This window comes from Colius striatus, chromosome 4, assembly GCF_028858725.1.
Source record: "Colius striatus isolate bColStr4 chromosome 4, bColStr4.1.hap1, whole genome shotgun sequence".
NCBI lineage: Eukaryota > Metazoa > Chordata > Aves > Coliiformes > Coliidae > Colius > Colius striatus.
Genome location: NC_084762.1, coordinates 85648751 through 85667989, shown reverse-complemented (window position 1 = coordinate 85667989; position 19239 = coordinate 85648751). Strand labels below are relative to the sequence as shown.

Below are 19239 nucleotides of genomic sequence, written 5' to 3'. Positions count from 1 at the left end.
CTTCCCATCTATGCTGGGAGCCCAGACACCTACACACAGACACCTACACCACAGATGCCAACACAGATATCTACAAAGCCAGATGTCTAAATCTGAACTGGTTGCTCAAGTGTCTCTAGTCCATGGAAATCTGAAGTTCAGGCTGCAAAGCCCGGGAGGGGAACGACAGATCAGCCAGACTAAGGAGAATGATGATGGAAAATATATAAGGGTAACAGTGTCAGAAGAGTAAAAGTTTATGTTGCTGATCTGAATCATGCAGGCTTCAGGGAGTAAGAGGCAAACATCCAAAAGGCAGTGCAAAGCTGAAATGCAAGAAACAGATGGCCTAGCTTGCCTGGCAGAGATCAATCAAGGTCTGGGCAATACTAAAGCACAATAATAAACCAAAATCAATAGCTTCTTGGATTACATAGCTGTAAAGAAATCAGGCAAGACAAACTCTGGCTGCCCTCACTATTGAGTGAGCAAGTTCTAAATGCATTGCTGGGGGCAAAGATTTTTAACATCTCTTGCAGTTTTGCAAGCACATAATGAGACAGTGGAATAAAACAAACAAATCAACAAACCCAGAAATATTAACTTGTGGTTCATTTTCCTATTGAAGTAACAGTATAAACTGTGGAGTATTACATTGGGTGATGTGTCATAGCTCCAGTGAGTCTATTTACCTTCATGCTCTAAAAAGTTTGTCTCAGACCTTCTGCTTACCAAATGAAAACATCTATGTAACACGTGAATGTCCATAAAGGCAACTTATTCCCTCCCCATCTGTTGTTTGTTTTAACAAGAAAATCTTCTTGAAAGTAATTCCTGTGTGGCATTGAGGTACTTGAGAAGAATTGGTCAAGAAATCAAGAAACATGTTTTCAGATGTTGCAGCACTTTTTATGCCCATGTGCATATCCTGTATATTTATTCTACTTATATTTGAAAGGACATTAATTTAAGGAGCCTTTACTGTAGACAGAGAACACAAGAGAAACTGGTCTGTCCTTTTTGTTTTCTTTTAAAAAATCAAAGCAATGAACAATTCAGCAACATTCAATAGAGGCAAGTCTCTGTTTTGGGAGAACATGGGTCACTTTACTCAGCACTACATTCTTCCAGAGGTATTGAGGTGTCAAAAAAAAGATCAAAAGAGATATCAGCAGTTTACAAGCAAAATCAGTCCTTGGATTTCACAAATGAGATGCAGACAATGGCAGCAAGCATTCTCCAGTATTGCACAGGACTGTTTGCTTGTGTATCCACCTCTGCCATCTTCCAAAGAAATGGCTTAGGGTGTGAGAGACCCAAAGCGTTGGTGTTGACATTATTCATGCAGCCTCTTTTCTCTCTGCTTCACAAACTTGATCTCTTGACAGTGATTGATATCTGACCTTTGCATGAATATAAGAAAACTCATAACAGGTAGGTGTGGAATAACCTGCTCACTGTATAAAGTGGCTTGTGACCAAAGTTTGGCTTCAGTCCTGACTCATAATCATTCTCCTTCCCAATTTTCTCACATTCAAATTTGATAGCTGTTCTGCTGTCTTACCTTGTTGTGACTCTTCTTTAGCTCCGAGAATTTTCTTGCAGAGGACAGATTTCATACCCTGCATCTTGTTTTATAGCAGCACTCTTAGCAACAGCACAGGGGAAAAAAATAGCGAGGGTAGACCCTGAGAAAAGACAGAGAAGCTGAGATACACTGCCCCAAACCTCATACTTTGCTACAATGAAGATTGCCAGTTTTCTGCCCCTGCCTGTGAGATTAAAAGAATTCCATCTGTGCTGCTTGTCCAGGTCTCCTGGATAAGGCCTGTGCATCCAAATTTGGGGAAGGAAACCAGGTTCTTTCTTTTGTTCATTTAGAAAATATGTGTTACAATTATCACCTAACATACTAAAATTTAACAGGTACTAACTTTTGCTGAGTACACACTAACATTACAAAATCAGTGCAGGAGTTGCACCTTTGCTGTAACAGCTGGGGATCAGCTGCCCAGGGTCATTTTGCGTGAGTGCCAGGGCAGGGCCTCATTCCATGCTCCTGGTGACACACCTTCACTTACCCAGTGGGTACAGCAGTGTGCTCCCTGGGCTGCCAGCAGTGGACCCTAAGTCACAGCAAAGTAGCACATCTGTGTCTGCATCTGTATCCATACAGCTACCTTTGACAACTAAGATTGTTTCTATTTTGGTAACAAATGATGTTCAGGAATGAACCAGTCCAGCTGTCACAAAGCAGGGGCTTTTGGTCATTACTGATTTATAGAATCATAGAATTGTTTAGTTTGGAAAAGACCTTTAAGTCTTGTCCTATGACTTGTTACCTAGGAGAAGAGACCAACAGCCACCTCACTACAACCCCCTTTCAGGTAGTTGTAGAGAGTAATCACGTCTCCCCTCAGCCTCCTCTTAACAGAGTAAACAGTCTCAGTTCTCCCAGCTGCTACTCCAGACCTTTCCCCAGCTCTGTTGCCCATCTCTGGACACGCTCCAGCACCTCAATGGCCTTCTTGTAATGAGAGGCCCAAAACTGAAACTGAAGGGCTAAGGGCCTATCTAAGCCAAGAATTAATTTCATTACTGTATGAAGTAGATATCATCTTTTAGAAAATAAACCTCTAGAAAGCTGTTCCAGTTGTTAATAATTTTCACTGCTAAGACTTTGTCCAGTCTGATTCTGCCTAGTTTCAAGTTCAAGACTTGCCATACATCAATATACATTGATGGGTGTGGCTGTCACGTGTAAGTTTCTTCTGTGCTGAAAATCTTGTTTTATAAAGCAAGTTACTTAGAGACTACGTTTATATTAAACCACTTAATTTTCCAGTTAATAAAGTGAATAAATTCTCTAGATTCTAAGAAGCATTTTTCCAAACCTTCAATAATTCTCCCAACAGTTTTTTGAGCTATGTGCAATTTATTTTAGGCTGAGGACACTGCAGCTGAATACAGTATGCTAAACGCATTTACCCTTAAAGACAGAAAAAGTGTAACTTCTCATCTTGATTTGACAAACCTCTATGTTTACTTATCCAAAAACCATCCCATTCTTGAGGCACAGTGTTCCAGAAGAAGCTGACATCAGTGATGATCTGCCGCGATCCTCAGTGTTGTTTAAAGCACAGAGTGTGCCTCTCTGCTTCCTGAATGTGGAAAACATGGAATAATTTACATGAACAAGATGAGGAGCAGAAAATGCCTTGCACCGTGTAAGCACTGCTCAGCAGTAACTAAAACAGCAGCATGTTATCAGCACTGTTTTCAGCACAAATCCAAAACAAAGCCCCCTACAGCTACTGTGGAAGAACTTTATCCCAGCCAAAGGCAGTACAGAGTCCTAAGCCAAAAATGGCCTTGAAACAATTTATAACAGTTAATAATAATGATAATAATATATCTGTAAGATTCCTAGAAATGCTGACCTGCTTAAATATTGCACTTGAGTGGTAAAACACAAACTGTGGATAGCTGAGGTTTATGGTGTCAAACATTTACCAACCTTTACATCTTGATCTCACCTCAGCTAATAAAAATTACCTTTGCACTGGGCAGAGAAATCATGTTACTCTCTTCAAAGAAAGTTCCTTCACCAATAATAGTCTCTTACTTCACCACATAAAAATGTAATTATTAAATGCACATCCAATATTTATATAGGGTGAGAGCTGCCTAATATTTCTTGCCAGTCTCCACGAACAGCCGTGTCTCTCAGCTCTGCAGGCCTTAGAAGGGCATAAAGAGATTCTGTTGAAGATAGTTGGCACTTTTCTGCCCATTCCTACACAAGCAATTTTTCTAGCATTTAGGACTGAACATTGCCACGTTTTCTGTGTGGTATTTTCAGCATGTTATTTTCCTCCTGTCAGGTGGTGTATAAAGCAGCTGTATTAGCTTGGTCGCTCATAAATTAAATCATGGTAGGAGAAAATTAATCTATCGGCAAGAAAACAAGAAAATTAAGGGAAACCTCTGCATTTTTCAGAATATTGTAAGAAATATGCATTTCAGGAGGTTCATAAGCTCTGCTGGAGTGTCAGGGACTAATGAAAGTTACTCTACACCACCTGCTGAATTGAATTAAATAGTCTGATTAATTCAAGTGTCACTTTAGCCAATGGCTTCAATTTCACTTTTTCACAAAAGAAAAGTTCCAACAACGAATTATGGAAAAAGAAGCTATTAGGTAATCTAGTTTGTTTCCTGTCCCTGCAGAACAATCCCTCTGAAGACATTTTTATTCCAATTCATTCTAGGTTGTTTTAAAGGCCTGGAAAGGCACAAGCCACTGCTGCTCTCCACAGAAGAATCTGCAGTCTGCTAAACCCTGATCTCTATCTTGTCAGTAACAACTATAGTTTTATAATAAATAAATAGATAATGCCCTTGCACATCTCTGTATATTTCTATGTTGCAAATATCTAAAAGCTCTGTTAGAACTCCCCCGTATGTTGTCATTGATTTCATATTCATTTCATCAGAGATCCATGTTCGCACAGGGTCTCGCCTATAATGAAATCCTTTACAGACTGACACGATAGACTGACAGCCCCTCCAGTCAAATAAACTCTGCTTTGGTGCCTGAAAACACCTGCAATGTTTTGAGCACTGTCAGAACAGTCCAAATGCATTAAATGCACCCTTTGCAATAGATGTACAGTGCAGTTGGCATAGCTTGAGAGCTGGGCAGAGAGGAACCTCATGAGGTTCAACAAGGACAAGTGCAGAGTCCTGCATCTGGGAAGGAACAACTCCCTGCATCAGTACAGGCTGGGGATTGACCTGCTGGAGAGCAGCTCTGCAGAGAGAGAGACCTGGGAGTCATGGTTGATAATAAATTGAACGTGAGCCAACAATGTCGCCCCACAGCCAAGAAGGTCAATGGCATCCTGGGATGCATCAAGAAGAGTGTGGCCAGCAGGTCAAAGGAGGTTCTTCTCCCCCTCTCCTCTGCCCTGGTGAGGCCTCATCTGGAGTCCTGTGTCCAGTTCTGGGCTCCTCAGCTCAAGAGGGACAGAGAACTTCTGGAGAGAGTCTAGCACAGGGCCACCAAGATGACCAGGGAATTGGAGCATCTTCCTTACGAGGAAAGGCTGTGGGAACTGGGGCTGTTTAGTCTGGAGAAGAGGAGATTGAGGAGTGATCTTATTAACATTTATAACTCTCTAAAGGGTGGGTGTCAGGAGGTTGGGGCATCCCTTTTTTCTATTGTATCTAGCAACAGGACAAGGGGTAATGGGATGAAGCTGGAACACAAAAAGTTCCATTTAAACATAAGAAAAAACTATTTCACTGTTCAGGTGAGGGAGCCCTGGCACAGGCTGCCCAGGGAGGATGTGGAGTCTCCTTCTCTGGAGGTCTTCAAGACCCGCCTGGACATGTTCCTATGTGACATGATCTAGGTGAACCTGCTTCTGCAGGGGGGTTGGACTAGATGGTCTCTAAAGGTCCCTTCCAACCCCTACCACTCTATGATAGGCTGAACTGGCAGGAAAAATAGGAAGTCCTTTTACTTGCCAGGTAGCAGTGTTCCTTCTTGGCTCTGTCTTTGTAGTCTGGTCCAACCAAGTTGTGTGAATACAAAATCAATTGTAATATATTAACATAAACAATTAGAAACTTGTCAGAATGAAGTATTAAAGGTCTGGCATCTAGAAAGCTTGTTTTTTCCTAATTTTTCAGGAGGCATTTCTGCAGGTGTTTGGCAATCCTATTGCCTGTCCTGCATTTACAGTTGTTTACAGTTCTGTGGAAACACAAACCATTGCTGGCTGCCACGTTGCCTCTGAAGAGTAGCAGAAGATACCATTTTTTCAATGAAACACCTGGGAAGATAAGTACAGTTCTGGGCATCATTAAAGGCTTAGTAGCTCTGGACCAGGAGTAAACACTGGAAGAAAGAGTTACAGAACTGTAGAAAATCTCTTGTCTCAGAGGCAGGATTTATTAGCTGCATGGTAAAAACACATTTAACTGGAAGTAGGAGACAACATCTATATATCTCCACTATTTCTCTAACACACTGAAAACTATAACTCTGTATATCCATGCCTTTATGACTTATTGTCTGTATTTCTGTGCTTTCTTCTCCCTCTCTACAGTACACATACTGTATGTAAACATCCATGATGTCAAACACATACTCTAGGTTGGACTCCTTTGTTTATCACGAGATCTTTATCATAGAATCATAGAATGGTAGGGGCTGGAAGGGACCTTTAGAGATCATCTAGTCCAACCCCCAACTATGCACTAACTCTGCAGCAGTGGAACTGGACAGAAAATGAAGCTTTTTAATGTAAAGTTTTAACTTCCCCCTGCAGAGAAGACAGCAGGGAGAAAACTTTCTGCTTTCCTTAGAAAAGAGGCCACAGACTCTCCCACCAAAGAAACCACCTGGATGGACATTCTCTCTCCAGAAGTCGGTGACCTTTGGCATTACAGGAGCCAGATGCAGAGCAATGAATTGTGAACGCCCCCAGAATTTGCTTACCTTAGTATTAAATGATCCAGGTATATAAAAAAATGTGTTACTTGTGGTTGTGGCTCTTCAGGTTCTTTGCAGACTAATTAAAAAAAAAATCTAGTACCCTTTGAATGCAGTGTTTTGAAACAACAGAACCTGGATTAAGCCCTAGGATGGCACAGGTGCCAGGGAAGTGCTCAGACAAAGCTGAACTTCAAACTTGATTTAAAAGTCTTCCATTCCTTCAAGATGTAAACTGTGCCTTAAATGCATGTTTGTTTTCTTTTTAATAATTATATGGAGCAGCTCAAACACAACACCTGGCAATTATTTAAAAAGAAAACAAGTGCTATAAGCAGCTGAAGTGGACTAAACCCAAATCTCAACACCGCAATACTCCAAGGCAAATGCCTAGAACACGGGCCACCATTCTGGGGGCCGGTGAGGGCTGTGTGGCACCTTTTTCTTACTGAGAAGTCCTGTTGTCTTACAGGTAACTTAGTGATGAACGAAACACCAAGACGCCAAGCACCGGGATTGAAGGAGAGCAGATGTTTAACTCCCACTACCCCTGTAATCTACACCCCTCACACCAGCCGCGCCCTGGCCCTTCCCTCACCTGCAGCCCGGCGAATTCCCCCTCGGGGCTGAGGCTCGTTGGACCCGACCCTCAGGCGCTGGCGAAGAACCAGTCTCCTTCCCCCGCACACCACCCGCCCCGAAGGGCCGCCAGCGGCCGCGCCGGCTCCTGCCACAGCCCTGCCAGGCGCCTGCGCGGCACCGCCCGCCGCCGGCCGCCCCCTGCCCCGCCCCGCCCTGCCGCCGGCGCCGGGCCATGGGCGGCAGCGGCTGAGGCGGCCCGGGCGGCGCTGCGCTGAGCGGAGCGGAACAGGGCGCGGGGCGGGGTGCGGCGCCGCCGCCGCTGGCGGGAGCGGCCGCGGGGCGGTGACTCGGGTGTGGATTCCCCGTCCCGGTGAAGGCGCCGCGGGAGCGTGACCCCGGGGACGAGGCGGCGGGAGCGCTTTTGGCGGCCCGAGCGCCGCACCCTTCCCCTGCCCCATGTCGGCGTGGCTCGGCCGGGCGGCGCTGCTGCTGCTGGGGCGGCCGGGGGGCCCCGCCGCCCCCTCCTCCTGCCTGGGCTCGCTGCGCGGCCCGCCGCGGTGCTGCTGCCGCCGCCGCCTGGGCAGCCTGCGAGGCGGCGCAGAGGGGTTGCTCCTCCCGTGGGGGTCGCCGCCGCCGCCCGGGCGGGCGCTGGGCACCCACCCCAAGAAGGAGCCGATGGAGGCGTTAAACACGGCGCAGGGGGCCCGCGACTTCATCTACAGCCTGCACTCCACGGAGCGGAGCTGCCTGCTGCGGGAGCTGCACCGCTTCGAGTCCATCGCCATCGCCCAAGGTGAGCGGCGACTCCCTCCGAGCCCGGCCCGGCGGCCGGAGGACCGGCACCGCCGCGCCCGGGGCCGCGCTGAGGGCGGGCGGGGGGCGGCGACGGGCGAGGACTGGGGGGCCGGGCCGGTGCGGGTACAGAGCCCCCGAAGTTTGGCTGCGGCGCGTCCTCCCGCCTTCGCCCAGGCGGCTCTGTCGGGCGGCTGAGCGAGTAGGAAACTCTGGCAAGACACGGCATCGGGAGGCGGACGCCGGTGTGTTTTGGTGTCATCAAGTATAAATGAGGCACGCAACCTGAAATTTAGTTTCCAGAAGCATCCGCTGCACTGTCAGAACTCAAAATGACCCACCGTGCCGGATCCTCCGTGTGTTTGTCATCTCACCAGGAGTTTCTGAGAGGCGCGGGTGGCCATTTTTTTGGAATGGGAGTAGAAAAGTATCAGCCTCCTCAAATCCTCTGAACACTAGTGCAGCAGTAAATTGATTTCAGACCTCTTAAGGGGCGCTGGGCTGCTGCTGCTCTGGGAGCTCATTCATGAATTGTACTTCTCTACACAGAGAGCTGCCTGCTTGCCGGCGTTGCTTCCTGGAAAGTGTGTATATGCTGGGGAGGCTCATGGGTGTATCTTTCAATATAGTGCTATGCAACAACGATTACAATAATTCATGGTGATTTTTTTTTCTCTGATCCAACCGTTCTTGCCAACTTGATGCTTTCCCTTAAATCAAAACCTGCCAAAACCAAATCCTCTTAATTACAGCCTCAGTACTTCTGTTTCTGATGCTTAGCTGTAATTTGTGGTCCCTATTGCAACAAAGATGATAGCAGGTGCTTAAGAGATCACTGTGCATTTGATCTAGGCCTCTTTGTGACTTTGATAGTAGTGTGCCCTTGGAAAGGGCATATCTGTGCCTGTGGCTCTTCTCTGCGTGTCTGGAAGAAATCTGGTGGGCAGAGAGCAGGGCGAGGGGTCAGCCATAGAAATGCTACTTCTGTGAAGAGACAGAGTCTTTTCAGGTACCCGTTTGGTTTTGTTTATAGCATGCTTGCACACAAACACTAGTGTTTCTAGTCAGAGTGAGAGTAGTTCATGTAAACTGTTCGTTTGAGGAGCAGCACTGCTGTTTTGCAGAACATGAATCTGTTGTGTTTGTTTTCCGGTGTAGTGCGAAGTATGTTTTGAGCTGTAAGTTGACACTAACTTTTGAATACTAACAACTAACACTCTTCCTGAATAAATCCTCTTCAGCTGCTGAAGGGTTCAAGCCTTGTGAGTTTCTATCTCGGCAACTGCTGCTCAGGTGAAACCAGGCTGCTCACAGTGCTTCTGTTTATTTGGAGGATAGCAAAATGAGACTTAAAATGCATTTCAGTATCATCTCTCAAGGTTTATACAAAGATAATTCAACAGATGGTCCTATTTAATATCTTGTTGCTCAGATGCTGCTAGCTATAATGTGAAAGTATTTCTATAAAATACCATGACTTTCTGATGATTCAGGACATAAAAGACAGAGTAACAAAAGCCTTAGTTTGATTATAGAGACTTTACTGCGTGGGGCCCCATCAGTAAACTGCAAATTTATTCCACTAGTGGAAATTGCAGCTCACTTGTGCCTGAAACTGTGAGCATTAATCTCACTGGAGAAATCATTTCAACAAAACCTCACGAAGTCTTGTGGGCTCCGTAGTCTCACAGATAAGGGCTGCACAAGTGTTGTAATGCTGTCAGACTTTGGTCCTTGGAGGCAGATTCTTGATCTGCCCAATTAGTAGCTTAATAAGACAAAATTTTCCTTTTCTTTTAGCCAGCTTCATTCCTGTTGGAGTTTGATTTTTCTTGTTACCAGACTGCAGCATGATAACAAGTGTCAGATTTTAAGTCTAAGAAATGACATTTCTTTGTGTGTTGTGGAAAAAGAAAAATAATAACCAAGAAGGGTGTCTAGTAAGTCTACTGCAGAAAAAAGAGAGGGGAAAAAATATTGTAAAGCTATAGTGCATACCCCTTGTACATTCTCTGGTATTCTAGAGAACAAAAAATCACGTGAACAAGAGAGGAACTGTGGCACAGAAGTCATTTAATGCTGGTAAAATAGGTGCTTTGCTTTCATTAGATGCACCCACCACTGAATCCTTCTTGTTGTACTGTGAGCTGCTCAGAACCGAGGAATGGAAAGGTAATGCCAGGAGTCCTTGGGTGAGGTGGCTTGCCCATAGCTGTGTTCTGTAGAGGGCTGATATTCACAGAATTCAGATTTTACATGAAGGTAGAGCCAGACTCTCAAATAGTGTCAGATGTATATCATCCCTGTCAACAAGGAGTGTCAGAACATGACAAAGTGAATAGAAGGGCTACACTAGAAGGAAAATGATAGTATTTATGGGCTAGATATTGATATTCTATACTTAAACATGCTTTGCTATGGTTAGATAATATTTTGTATGTTTGCTTCTTCCTGCGGTTGAAGTGGTGACTGTAAGGTGATCAAACTGGGTTCACCAGTTGTGAGTGTGAGTAGCAGAGGAGGGATGACAGGAATTTGTGCCCTGCTTTCCAAGTACTCTTTCCAATCTACGTGTATCACTTTTGATTTTTACAGCTGATGAGTTCAATTGAAATGAGGTGGTTTTTGAGATGCTGGATTTCTTCTTTATCTTCCCATTTGGTGGCAGCATGTTGTGGCTCCCAGTAGCTGATTCTTTAGATGTGGTCGCTAGTTTTACTCTTTTGTTGATTTCCAGTGAAAACGATCCAAATGCAGCCTTCAAATTCATTTCTCTACCTGCTGAGTAAATTCCTGTGTCCTCTTTTGAGTCCAGAAAATCAGTCTGTCCTCAATTATGAAATGCTTATGCAGTTTTGCCACTATGCTTGAGCTTGTTTTGTGCCTGTGATCTTTTCATACTTCTATATGGAAAGGGAGGTCTTATAGTCCACCCCATTCTTAACACGGTCTTATTGGGTTAAGTTTTGACCTTCTTCCTTCACTACCTCTTCTGTGCCCTAACAGACCCCATATCAGCTAGGGGAAGCTATCAGCAATATGGGGAGACCTGGGCACTTCAAGAACCAAATGGGGCCTGTTCCTCAGCCCATTCCCACTCGAAGGATGCAGTTCCATCAACTAATTGCCCTAGCGCGAAATATGACAGGACACACTATCTGTGGCCTCCGCTAATGGCAGAGGCTGCAGGGAAACCCATCTTTCGCTGCAGCTGCTACGCTGAAGGACGGTCCTCAGGTAGGTGGGTTGTAGCTGTTGACCTAAGTTAGGTGAGTCTCTGAAGTGGTTTTGAAACTTAACACGTTGGTTTGCTCTGTAGTCATGAGAGCTGTAGGTGGGCAGAGGTTAGTAAAGGTGTTCCTGCCGTCACCTGTCTTACCTGGGTGTTTATGTCTGGACTTACAGAGCTCCCAGATGCTGAGCACTAGCATTCACTTGGAACAGTTTAGCTTATTAATAAATGCTGAGATTCTTCAGTTTGATTTAGTGCATCAGTCAGAAAATAGAGCTCTGTCTGTGAGTGTGTGATAAAGGATGTCTGGGAAGCTGGGAGCCTGGGTTAAAATTAATAGATGGGTTTTGCGTAGGAGAAGCTAGGGGGAGGGCTGTGAAGCTGAACCTTGATGGACTTGCTTATAGAAGGTATTTTGAGAACTGTCTCAATGTAGACTACAATCTGTTTCTTACTATCTTAAAGTTTGACAAAACATCACTAAGTTGCTCTTTTTGAAGACGACTGTAAGACTTTCTCACCTGGATTTAGTTTTCCTTATTTCCCCTTTTCCAGTCTTGGAAAGGTGAATAAAGCCTCATGTTTTCCCATAAAGAGGTTTGAAACAAAGGTTTTTTTTAAACTTAAGCTTGTGTTTCCTGTAAGCAAGTCAGCCACACCAGGTAATGCATGTTAACTTGAGTAAAAATCGTTTGTACTTTTCTATCTTATGCTTACAGGAACACTGAAGTAGCAAGTAGCCTAGTTCATTTAAAATGTAATAGTTCTGCTTTCTTGTTTGTGAAAGTGATTCCCCATAATCAAGGCTTAGTTTTGTTAGCAGCAGTCAAATCTTCCTTCCTGTTTCTTGCATGGGGAGATGAAAGTGTAAAAATCTTACTGGTGGTGTGGAGAACAATTGAATGCCTCCAAGCTTCTATAGCAGTTACCCATTTTGTAAGAGTGGTATTAGAAAGAAGGTATAACTTCTTAAGGGGCTTTTGTTTGGGTTTTCTACTTTCAGTTTCTTCCTGCGTGTGGTATGAAATGATTCATGAAAGCACTTCTAAGCAGTGCAGCAAGCCTGGTAACAAATAGGAGAAATGCTAAAGGGTTTGACTTGCTTAGGTGAGAAATACTAAACTTGATATGTCTACTGCTTCTTTATTTCTTCTAAGGGTATTGTTGTTCTTGCTTGTGTTGGGTTAAAATATTCTTGAGCCCAGATGTAACCATTTTCCATTAATAATACTAACATGATGTCTAGGACCTCTAAGAAATCTCAGGTCTTGATAGTGAGAGAATCCATTACTAAAACAATATCTCTTTTCCCATCTTTGTGTATATATGCAGCATTTATGTTTGTGTATATATAATATAAAATATTAATAGTTTAAATATATCATGTGTATATGGTGAACACAGTTCCTTGGAAGCACCAGGTTGCATTTTACAGTTTAAATGGCAGGCTTTTGTAACATGATTGCTAAATAAAAGGCCTGTCGAAGTGTAATTGCTTGTTTCTCTGGCTGCTGAGGTTGTGTATTAACTAGAAGACATGGAAAAACCTAGTAGCAATGCAGTGTTGGCAGTTGGTTTTGTTGGTTTGATTTGCAACTCCTAGAGAATGCAGTTTCTAGCTAGATTGTCTTTGAAGGCACTGATATGTCATACCATACGTGGTTTAATGAATAATCTGACCAAACTGGTGCATTTTAGTCGAAAAATGTTCATAATTTCAAGTTACTGCATCTTGTCTTTGTTTAGCTACACACTGACATTGCTTTTCTTTTAAAGGACAGCACCTCCATGTGTTCAGTAGGGCTGACATCTGGGGCAAGATCTCATGGTGGGAATTTGCAAGCTTTTAGCTGTTTTTGGATGAAATCTTACTTTGTCAGAAGACATATCTCTGGTTTATGATCTAGTATTAAATTTGAGAAAAGTTAATTCAGAGGACTCCAAATATCATCAAAGACAAACAGATTTCACTGAGGTTTTTAGACCCTCCAGGTACGATCTCCTAGGAAGGAGATTCCTTTTGTTGCATGAGTTGGAGGCTTCTTGCCAATACAAGCAAGCCAGTTCATCTGCTTTAGAACCACTCAGATTTTATTACCTTTTTTTTGCCAGATGATTATCTATATTTGGACAACAAAGCATAATTTGGTCCTTCTGGAAGTACTTGTCTTGTTTGAAGAGCAACTTCACAGTGCAAGTGAGGTTTCTTGTGAAGACAGCCCAGCCCACTGAGCTGGGAGCTGAGGGAATGTGTTTTTGGGGCAAGCTTTGGCAGGTATGAGGGCACCTGCTGTGGAAAATCCTCTCTCTGTTTCTCCTCTACAGGCCCAGTGTATGCAGGTGAACTGTGAGCCGTGTGTGGGGAAAGATCATCTACCTCTCCCTTGCTGTGACCTAGACCAAGAAATGTTTTTTTAACTCCTAGTGTTTGATTGCTGTTCTAGGAAAAGGTTGAAGTGCTCCATCAAGCTGGTACAATGGCAAGCTCTTGCCAGTCTGCCTGTGTGCAGTCCCTTTGTGCTCTTAGACCATCACAGCATGCACCAGGACTATCGCTAGTCTCACTACTGAGTCAGAAGTACTCAGTGGAGAAAGGAATGTCACGTTTCAGATGGAAACATGCTCTACTTTTTGCTTCTGAAACTTTTTTTTTTTCCTGGCTCCAACCTCCCTGAAATCATGGAGCCCTCTCATGGAGGCAGAAGGCAGAAGGAAGATGCTACAAGGCCTCTACTGGTCATTTTCTTTAACATCTACCAATGGAACTGTTCTGTTTTCAGATGGTGGTCATCTGTGTAACACAGTGTTTTGTTAAGCAGGATAAAGTAAACTATAATGAAAGATTTCTCACCTTAAATCATAGAATCATATGCCAGTTTGCTGGGAGTGGGAGGAAAGAAAGGAGGGAGAAGTAGGAATTAGATATTTTTCTAGTTGCTCTGACACTGTTTTTCCTAAGCCTTGGTAAAGAGAGGCAGAAATCATAAGCTGTATTCATCCTCTTAACTGTCATATGCTTTCATACCTGGAATGCTCAATGCATAAAACTGCTGTGGCTTTCCCAGTCCTTAATGTTGAAGAGCAGGGTTCTGTCTTCTGCCCTCTTCATGGAGCTGGGACAGAGGCTAGCTGAGGGAAGCCAGGTTCTCACAGTACTTTTGTCTCTGTTGTAACCAGGACTCAGGTTGATTGATCAAATGAACCCTGCAGTTACTCTGTTGAGTAACAGGTAGAGGTGGGAGTTCCACCTTTTTATCCCTAGGTTGGAGTCTCATTGTTGTGAAATTTAATGAATCTTTTCTTACATCCTGTCTCAAGAATATGGATGTCAATTACCAGAAAAAGTGGAGTGCATAGGAAGATCTGGACACTATAGGGGGATGTCTTAGCTAAGACATGTAATGCTTCAAAAATCCTATTGAGAAGTGCTCCCTGTTCCTCAAGAAACCCTTTGAAAGTGTAGTTAAACCCAACCCAAAGCCCAATGAAATCCCAGAACTCCAAAGCAAAAATTTCACAAATAAAACCTCACCTCCAAAATGTACTCTAGGGCTGTGGAAAATCTCTGTGTGCCTTGTCAGACCTTGCATGTGTTTATTGCAGTGCTCTTCCATGTTTAAGTTTGATTTCAACTGGATGGCTATTATTTATTTGAAGTTTGTTTTTTTTAAGTAACAACAAAAGTGTAAATTTAGGAAGCTTGAGAAAGTTGTGTTGTCATCACAATGCACAAGTAGTGTCTTATAGAATTATATAGAAAGACTTGGAATTTTAACTTGTAATACATTTGGTAATTCTTTCTCTGCTTTAAACTCTGTTTGTGAGGCTCATTCTACTTGTGCTGCTGTAGACAATACTTTGGGCCTGGGCCATGTGTATATTACCAGAGTATTTGAAGGAGCTGAGGTCCAGTGTTGTAAACAAGAAAACTGATGTGTGGTAACTCTGGTAAAACTATCCTGAAACTGAAAACATTGGATGAAAACATGCATGAAAACATTGTAGCTGCCCACCTTTGAAACACTTTCCACAAGGTACTGTTCTCTGAAATTCCTGTTGGTTTTGCTATTGTGGTTTGGTTTTCTTCCATACTTCGAAAGTTTACTTGCTCATGTAACTGAAGGCAGGCTCTAGTTTGAGTTCTGTGCTTAAATGCAAAAACTTTGTTGCATGTTTTTTCAGAGACAATGTTCAAGTGGAATCAGTGCAAGGCCTAGAGAAATGCAATTATCTTAGTTTTTATAAAGGCTCTTTCCTTGCTGAAAGATACTTCAGTGTCACTTATTGCTCTCTTGCTTTTGAAAAATCATTGTAGCATGCAGATACCCTAAACCACTGGTACCAGTTGAGAAGCCAGCGAAGGAGGTATTATCACCAGAGGCGACCAGTACTTTTGGTACAGTAAAAAATCACCCCAAACAAACCAAACAAAGAAGTGTGTTTGCTAAGACATGGCATTGCATAAGACTGGCAGGCTGCTGATTTGCCAGACTTTCTGCTTGCTTGTTTTGATGCAGTTGGCATGTATTGCTACAAGAAAAGTACACAGTTTTTGTTTATTTAGATTAATATAAAGCCTTCAGTCTCAAGAATTTCAGTGATCCCAATAGTACTTTGGGGATTTACTCTTGATGTGACCAAAGAAGTGTTTCAAGCCCAGGTCTTGTGTAAACTCCTGATCTATATTGCAGTGTTTAGATAATACTGGACCAGGGAGTGCAGGCTCTGAAACAGCTTCGTTTACTTGCAGAAGCTCAGTGTCGTTTACCTTACAATTTTTCCTAGGAAAGTGCTCTGCTTTAAATGACATGGTTCAAACATAATGCAGAAATAGTAATACTGTTAAAAATAACCATTATTTAGTTACTGCTTGTGCCCTTCCCTGCAATGAATGTTTTAGAAAAGCTAACATAGAAGATTGTTCCTAATAAACACTGTTTTCCATCTTTTGCATGTGTTTGAGCGTGTGATGTGTACAAAATAGTTGTCATGCATGAACATCTTTTAAGTCATGACTTAAATCTAAACCTTGAGACATTGTTCTTCAAATGTCTGTGTCTTGTTTAAAATAATGCATTTTATAGTTACCAGGAGACAAGTTTTCCTTTTAGCTGTCTTGTCTGGTATGAAGGATGCTTTTGATTTAGGTCTTTTTAGGAAATATCACTTGAAATGCAGCTTTTGCTTACAATATGACTTAAACCTTTCGGAGTTATAGATTAGGAACACATAGATCTTCCTGTAGTAGGCATGAATTAAATGTTTATTCTGTGATCACAGTGGTGCTGTTTTGGTATGTAATTAAAATTAAAAGAAAACAAAGTCTACTGGATTCTCTAAAGAGAGAAAGTATTCAAAGCTTACTCATTCAACTGGAAGGTCTTTGCTTTAGTCAGCCCTGTTTATTATTTAATCAATCCAGATATGGAACTGTGGAGACAACTGGTGTCTGTGGGAGAAAATCTTTTCTAGAAAGGAAATGGAAAAATGAGAGAAGTCTGTCATGCAAACAGTACTTCAGGAAGCTGCTCTGTATCTCTCTGGTGGTGGTTTTGTGGTGTGGTTTTCAGTTTGTTGGTTTTGTTGTTTACACGAAGTGGCTCACGTTGGAGAGGGAGCCAGATTTATGCCTGTGAGCTCTCTTGTGCCCCCCTTTTCTCTCTCCTTAAATTAGCACAGTGTTATTTGGAAAACCTGAAGGCACACGCTCCACTTCTGTTTTGTTGCTGTGTGTGAGAACATCCTTTGACATCAAACAAGCCCCTTTGGAATTTTTGAGATGGGACTAACCCATGCCTGAAACAAACCCCTTCCTTCCTCTGAAACACAGGGAGCATTTTAAGGCAAAGCCCACAAAATACCATTTTTAACCCAGAAGAGTGCAAATTTAATTCAAAAGTGTGTGATACAAAACCATAGCTGTTTTTTTTCTAGTGTTCATTTACTTTGGATCCTTAAGGTACCTGAATGTGAATTTTAAATCTCCACCCTAGCAGTCGTAGTACATACAACTTGGTATTTGCCAGCTTTTATTTGCTGCATCATTTATCAGTTTCCATTTATATGTGATGGGCTCATCATGATTATTGATTTGTTGAGTATTTTTATGTTTGATTTTGACAAACTGAGGTGGTTTAGCTTTTGATAAATTCTAACAGGTCTTTTTTTTTTTTTAACTTTCACATTTCTCTGTAGATAGTAAAAGGAGCAAGTAGGATCATATTGAGGACTGCAATATTCTGTGTTTGAAGTTGGGGCATGTTCTGTATCAACTCTCTTACTGCCTTCAAGGAGACATAAGGAGCAGGTAGCTTGTACCCAGGGGTAAAACCTTTCCTTGGTACACTCACTGAACACTTTGTAGCTTTTAGGCTATAAAATACACAGGAGCATAAGCATTTCTAGAATTAAAACTTGCCTTACCATTTGGCAATGATCCTGGTGAAAGGCTCCTGTATGACCTGGGGGAAGGATAAAGCCTCGTGAAGAAATCTTTTCTATTTCAAAAAGAAATGAAAAAAAGGGGAGAAAAAGGCTTCTACAGTGAGGCAAATTTGAACCAAGAGGAGCCAGAGACACAGGTCTCAGTGGTGGACAAGACTTTGATTCCCAAAGCTTACTTCTTGGAGATATGTCCAGCCAACAGATCCCAGACTCAGTTGTTCCAAAACTTTCTGGGACCCTTCAGGCAGGCTTAGAAGGAGACACAAGACATGCTAAATGATTCTTGTCTACACCATGGACAGAGATCTCTGCTTCAGCGTGTGTTGATGTACCTAAAGCCATACTGATGCAAAGCTGTGGTAATTTCATCAGGTCCAAATGCTCATTGTAAACTAACAGGTGACTGTTGCATTTTGACCTGCTGCCCTCATGAGACTGCATCTGGAATATTGTGTCCAGTTCTGAGCTCCTTAGTTCAAGAAGGACAGGGAGCTGCTGGAGAGAGTTCAGTGCAGGGCTACAAAGGTGATGGAGTGGAGCATCATCCTTATGATGAAAGGCTGAGGGAGCTGGGACTCTTTAGATTGGAGAAGATTGAGGGGTGACCTCATTAATGTTTACAAATATGTAAAGGGTGGATGTCAGGAGGATGGAGCCAGGCTGTTCTCAATGATGTCCAATGATAAGACAAGGGGCAATGGGTATAAGCTGGAACAGAAGAGCTTCCAAAGAAACACAAGGAAGAATTTCATCACTGTGAGGATGAGGGAGCCCTGGAACAGGCTGCCCAGATGGGTTGTGGAGTCTCCCTCTCTGGAGATATTCAAAACCCACCTGGATGAGTTCCTGTGTGACCTACTCTAGGTGGTCCTGCTCTGGCAGGGGAGTTGGACTAGATGAGCTTTTGAGATCCCTTCCAGCCCTTGAGATTCTGTGATTCTGTGATTTTTTTTCTTTTAGACAGCATCAGTTTATGGTTATTGTTCTGTTAAAATAACTTTGCTTTTATCATGCCTTTCAGTTAATTGTTCTTGATAGCTTTTGACTCTCTGCAGTGATCCATTCCTCACTGCTGACCACTTCACTATAACTCATTTTACACTAAGAGTGTGAACCATCAGTCTCTATTATGATACAGTCCCATTCTTCATAGCAGTCTAAATGGGTAGAAATGGTGTTTTATTGGCTTTATCTGGTTTCATGGAAGACTGGAGAGGTGTGCAAGGAATAGGTTTCTTTAGTCAGCTGCTCTTTCAAATACCATCAGTTTGTATTTTCAGATTGCAAATAACCTTTCAATCCAGCTGTTTATTTGCTTCATTAAGTCCTGGCAGATTTTTACATGTGAAAATGTGATAAATGTAAAATGTAATGTTTTATTCAAGATGAAGAGAAGTAATAATTGCCAAGAATTCCACAGTCATCTTGCCTAATAAAGATTTTTCCCTGAGAGAGGAGATAGGAAAACAGCTTGAAATCCTACCCCCCTTCCCCCTGTTGTTTCAGGGAGTAAAGTAAATAAAGAAAAGGTAAATAGATAGCAGCAAAAGTGGCAGTGGTATTATAAATAACCACCACGGTGACCTTTTTCTCTTGAAAATGTCAGACAGACTACTTGAGATTTTTGTATCCCTCTCCCTGGGCAGAAGTAAGGTAACAGGAATATAATAAAGGTATGTTTGTGGTTCTGATACAGCACAAATGGCCT

The 19239-nt window shown here is 42.8% G+C and overlaps 1 protein-coding gene and 1 long non-coding RNA gene across 3 annotated transcripts in view; one reads left to right on the top strand and one right to left on the bottom strand.

Annotated features, from left to right (window-relative positions):
- Positions 1–804: 804 nt before the first annotated feature.
- On the bottom strand, positions 805–7192 carry LOC133625398 (uncharacterized). Its single transcript, XR_009818710.1, has 3 exons — positions 7080–7192; positions 3014–3140; positions 805–1667 (listed from the first exon to the last, which is right to left on the bottom strand). It is a non-coding gene; the product is annotated as an uncharacterized LOC133625398 (long non-coding RNA).
- A 120-nt stretch (positions 7193–7312) lies between these two features.
- The window catches only part of TMEM65 (transmembrane protein 65), a 30924-nt gene continuing 18997 nt past the window's right edge, over positions 7313–19239 (top strand). The window contains exons 1-2 of one of the 2 annotated variants that reach the window (XM_061995703.1): positions 7313–7856; positions 10862–11092. In XM_061995703.1, the coding sequence (XP_061851687.1) occupies positions 7520–7856; positions 10862–11092 (568 nt within the window). In that variant the 5' untranslated portion in view covers positions 7313–7519. The remainder of the gene's footprint in view (positions 7857–10861; positions 11093–19239) is intronic. The other variant, XM_061995704.1, reaches the window with a different exon arrangement.